We start from the raw sequence: 5,000 nt of genomic DNA, 5'->3' as shown, positions 1-5,000 counted from the left end.
TAGATGAATAGATCGATAGCTAGATAGATATGTGTGCATATATATATATATATATATATATATATGAGACTATAGAATTCAAATAGCTAATACACCGAAAGATAGGCAGAGAGAGAGAGAGAGAGAGAGAGAGAGAGAGAGAGAGAGAGAGAGAGAGAGAGAGAGAGAGAGAGAGAGAGAGAGCGAGAGAAAGAAAGAAAGAAAGAAAGAAAGAAAGAAAGAAAGAGAGAGAGATAGATAGACAGACAAACAGAATGAGACTGAGAACAGAGGCAAAGAGAGAGAGAGAGAGAGAGAGAAAAGACTGAAACTGAGAACAGAGGCAAAGAGAGAGAGGGAAGGGGGGGAAGCACTATCGAGGGAGATTCGCATGGCTAATACAAAGATAGGCAGAGAGAGAGAGGGGGAGAGAGAGAGAGGGGGAGAGAGAAAGAGAGGAAGAGAGGGAGAGGGAGAGAGAGAGAGAGAGAGAGAGAGAGAGAGAGAGGGAAGAAAGAGAGAGAGAGAAAGAGAGAGAGAGAGAAAGGGAGAGAGAGAGAGAGAGAGAGAGAGAGAGAGAGAGAGAATGAGAGAGAGAGAGAGAGAGAGAGAGAGAGACATTCGTAAGCTTAGATGGGTTGCTGAAATGTATCTCTGATAGTGCAGAGTGCAACCTTACAAATGCCTTTCACGAAACACTGTGATTAGCGTTTTGGCTTAAATTAAGATGTTTCGTCAATATCATTTTCATTGAACAGCAATGTCTACGTCTCACCTCAATATCTAGATAAATACAGATAGATAGATAAGTAGATTGATATATAGAGATAGATGGATAGATAGATAGATACAGATAGATAGATAAGTATATTGATATATAGAGATAGATGGATAGATATATAGATACAGATAGATATATAGGTAGGTAGGTAGGCAGGTAAACAGATAGACAGATATATAGATATATAGAAAAATAGTGAGATAGATAGATAGACAGTAATATAGATAGAGAGATAGATGAATAAATATACAAATACAGTATCCACACACACGCGCACACACACACACACACACACACACACACACACACACACACACACACACACACACACACACACACACACACACACACACACACGCACACACACACACACACACGCACACACACGCACACACACACACACACACACACATACACACGCACGCTAACACACACACACAAACACACACGCGCGCGCTAACACACACACACACACACACACACACACACACACACACACACACACACACGTCTTTGTGAAGAGAATTATCAATGAAAGTAGGAAAAGAAAGAAAATATAAAGGCCAATCAATCAGTACGTGTTTCTCAGGAATCGTAATAAAAATGAAAATAAAAAGTAAAATAATTTAAGGGAAAAAAGATCAATGAATCTTACCTTCCTCCATCACCGACGTCAGCAAAACCTCCTTCGAAGTCAGCCACTTTTAAAAGAAGGGAGGAAATCATTATTACAAATGTACAGTTTATGTCAGTGTATTCGATATGTATATATCTTTCTTTTATTTTTTGTATGTAATAAATTAATTCTGGCTAGTACTTGTAATAAAATAGCTTAGAATATTTATACACATATGTATATAAGAATGTATATGTTAGGAAATATTATATAGCATTAAACTATGCACTTACTTATGTCAGCACGATTAATATAAGTAGTTCATATTAGGACATGCAGGATTAGTTAAAGCATGAGTTTAAGTTAAGTCTCGTTAATATTAGTGCATGCAATAGACAAGGAAGAAAATAAGTTGGTGGTTAGACATGAAATACGGTAATTTAGATCTGAAAGAAAATGAGATATTAATATAAATGAAAACGAGCATATTGTGTTATTTAAAAAAAAAAAAAAAGCATAGCAACAGGTATGTATGACAGGTACAGTGAAGGCCTGGCACTTCTGTAATAGATACATGGTCTAAATACACTCTAAATACATCATTACTTATACACGTTGACAAAGATACTGCGTATGTAACGTTGTCTCATTTCTGGATGCTGGAAGACCATTTACATTAGTTTGTGGTTTAATCATGTTATTTCATTAATCTTTATTGTTGATACTCCTGCCAAAACCTGAAAGAAATAAAGCAAGTCAATATGTATAGGTATATGCTTAAAACAAGAAAAAAAAATCAATATGAGATCTTTGTTTCCTCGTAAACATTTATCGGAGCTGAAAGAGAAAAATAAGAATAATTATTATACGTTGCATGCATGAAGCTTTTGCCTCATTGTCTTTGCAATGACTTTAACGGTAACGGTAAAAGGATAATGATACATCAGTCTTCTATTATTTAGTTTAATGCAGCAGGGATTAATGTCATACTAAAAGTTATTGCGTCCAAATTTAGGAAAAGAAAATCAAACTTTTCCAGTCAGCTGACACTTATACTTATGCTTACATATGTTTGGTATTTGCAAAATTCTTAAATGGGTAAGTGGAAGTGCACATACAACATACACACACTAAATACATGTATGGATATGTATGTGAATGTGTGTGTATGGGTTATATCAGATTCTATCCTGATTATATCAGGACCCATCTCTTCATCACGATTATCTTTAGCATTTAGAAATGGGAAATATAATCTTATTTAGTTGTCAAAACTTCCATTAAAATCTTTTCCCCCTGGTCATACGGTTCTGGTCATCCTTACCGTCATCAGCATCACCATCATCATCACCCGAGTCAATCAATTCATCACAAATGTCACCATAAGGAGCAACACTGTATCTCGGGTGTCGTTATCAAAGTATAATAATGGTTGTAGAATATTTCACCGTTGTCACTGCTGTTGATACTGTCACTCTTCATAGTCTTCATCGTAATTATTGTCATCGCTAGCGTCGTCTTGCTGGTCTGAAACGTGTAAAAGTACAAGAAAAGCAGAGAGGTTAAGATTTATTTGGCATAAAAGCGCAATTGTGAACACTGTATCATGATATTCATCAAAACAGTATTACAGGCCGAGGTGGATACTCAACTGTGAGGCTAAAATAAAAGAAAAATGCATTTATGCATAGGCATATATATATATATATATATATATATATATATATATATATATATATATACAGAGCATATATACATACATATATATGTGTGTGTGTGTGTGTGCATACATATATATACATATATATTTACATAGATATAGCAATGTGTATGTATATATGTATGTATATATGGTATTGAAATCATTTTCTCATCTTTTTTAGGCAATGTCATCTAGGAAAATAATACACGAGGTGCACGGGAAAAATTCATTTCATTTTCGTAATATTTGACTGACAATCGTGCTAAGACACTTGCAATTATAGCATGTGCCAAACTATGCTAAATTTCGTAAATAAAACAGGCAGAAGAAAGGAAAACGTAATCAGAAAATATGATATATGAGAGGAACGTAGTAAAATCAAATAAAAAAAATATGCATATCAACCACATCCTTTATGGCGTTTAAGAGGTACTTCGGAAGAATTGGAGGTTCCGAGCGTCTTTAGTGTGCTCAGAATCTATAAAAGTGAAGATCAGGTGAAATTTAGCATTGGGTTTGGTGGTTCTAAGCGTTTATAGTGTGTTTAGTATCAATGTATGTGAACTTGAAGTGAAAAGTGAATTGGTGGTTCCGAGTTTGTTCAGAATTTGTAAATCTAAAGATTACATATAAATTAGCATTGGACTGATGGGTCAAAGTGGCTCTGATTTGCTCAGAATCTAAAATGTGAAGATTATGTGACTACTGTCATTTACTTGGTGGTTCAAGGCGTTTATAGTGTGTTCCATAATCTATAAATATGTAAATTAATTAAAATTTAACATTGAATTGCTGGTTTCAAACGTACATGTTGTGTTCGGAATCTAGAAATGTGAAAAGGAAGTGACAATTAGCATTGCATTGATGGTTCAGGGTGGCTACAGTGTGTTCAGAGTATATAAGCGTGAAGATTAATTGAAGTTTAGCATTGAGTAAGTAGCTTCAAGGGTATATAGGGTTAGGAATCTATAGATGTGAATTTCAAGTGAAAATTAGCAATTAATCGGTGTTCCAATATGTCTATATTGAATTGGGAATTTATAAATGCAAAGATTAATTGAAATTGAACACAGAATTAGTGGTTCCAAGCGTCAATAGTGTTCAGAATACATAGATGTAAAGATTAAGTGAATATTTGCATCGAAATGGTGGGTCAAGGTCGTCTAGAGTGTGTTCAGAATCTATAAATGTGAAGATTAAGCGTGACCCTGGCATTTATAGCACGTGCAAAATCTATAAATGTGGAGATTGCAACTCAGCAATTTATGGAGATATTTTCCTCTGAATTCAGACGGCATGTCTCCCCCTCAATTTCAATTTAGTAAACCGTAGGAATTTTAGTGCGTATAAGACATGTTATTGACTCACTCCAGGTGATTTCCTCTGTTTTTTCTTTCTTTTTTTTTTATGAATTTATTTAATCATGGAAAATGCAAATCTATGGTAAGAGAAACATACCGTCTTTTTTCAAGCTTATTAAGACCCAGCTTTCCGCATAAGCAAAATCTAGCAGTTGATTGACAGTCTTGCGTAATTCTTAAATATTAAAAGTCCAAGCCAAAATCGATTAACTTCTGTACCCATATTGATTATTAGTATTTATTGAAGTTTCTTATACTGAGTTAAAAGTAATTTATTTGCATTAACCCTATTACCTGTATCAAACATCCCTGCCGCAGTCTTGTCATGTTTGGGAGTGAAGCGTCAATTATTGGTTGTTATGTTGTGTTGATTGTTGACTGACCTACGAGGCTGATTGTCGACTGTCTTGTGTTGATTGTTGAATGACTTGTAATGTTAATTGTCAATTTTCCTCTCTTACACATTTTTTTTTTTTTTTCTCTCTCTTTTTAGCTTGTCACTTTCATCGGTCGCCTTCTTTTATTTTCTTCCATTCTTTTTTCATTTGTTTCGTTCATATC

General features: G+C 34.6%; 1 protein-coding gene across 4 annotated transcripts in view; it reads right to left on the bottom strand.

The window, feature by feature from the left end:
* Nucleotides 1-5,000, bottom strand: part of LOC125034324 (alpha-2-macroglobulin-like protein 1) — a 47,616-nt gene that overhangs the window by 25,530 nt on the left and 17,086 nt on the right. For 3 of the 4 annotated variants that reach the window (XM_047626120.1, XM_047626122.1, XM_047626123.1), the window contains exon 3: nucleotides 1,416-1,461. In XM_047626120.1, the coding sequence (XP_047482076.1) occupies nucleotides 1,416-1,461 (46 nt within the window). Of the gene's footprint in view, nucleotides 1-1,415; nucleotides 1,462-4,733 lie in introns of all 4 variants that reach the window. The other variant, XM_047626124.1, reaches the window with a different exon arrangement.

The sequence above is a fragment of the Penaeus chinensis genome, chromosome 17, assembly GCF_019202785.1.
Source record: "Penaeus chinensis breed Huanghai No. 1 chromosome 17, ASM1920278v2, whole genome shotgun sequence".
Lineage (NCBI taxonomy): Eukaryota > Metazoa > Arthropoda > Malacostraca > Decapoda > Penaeidae > Penaeus > Penaeus chinensis.
Note: the sequence above shows the minus strand (reverse complement) of the source record. Positions and strands in the feature narration are given on the sequence as shown.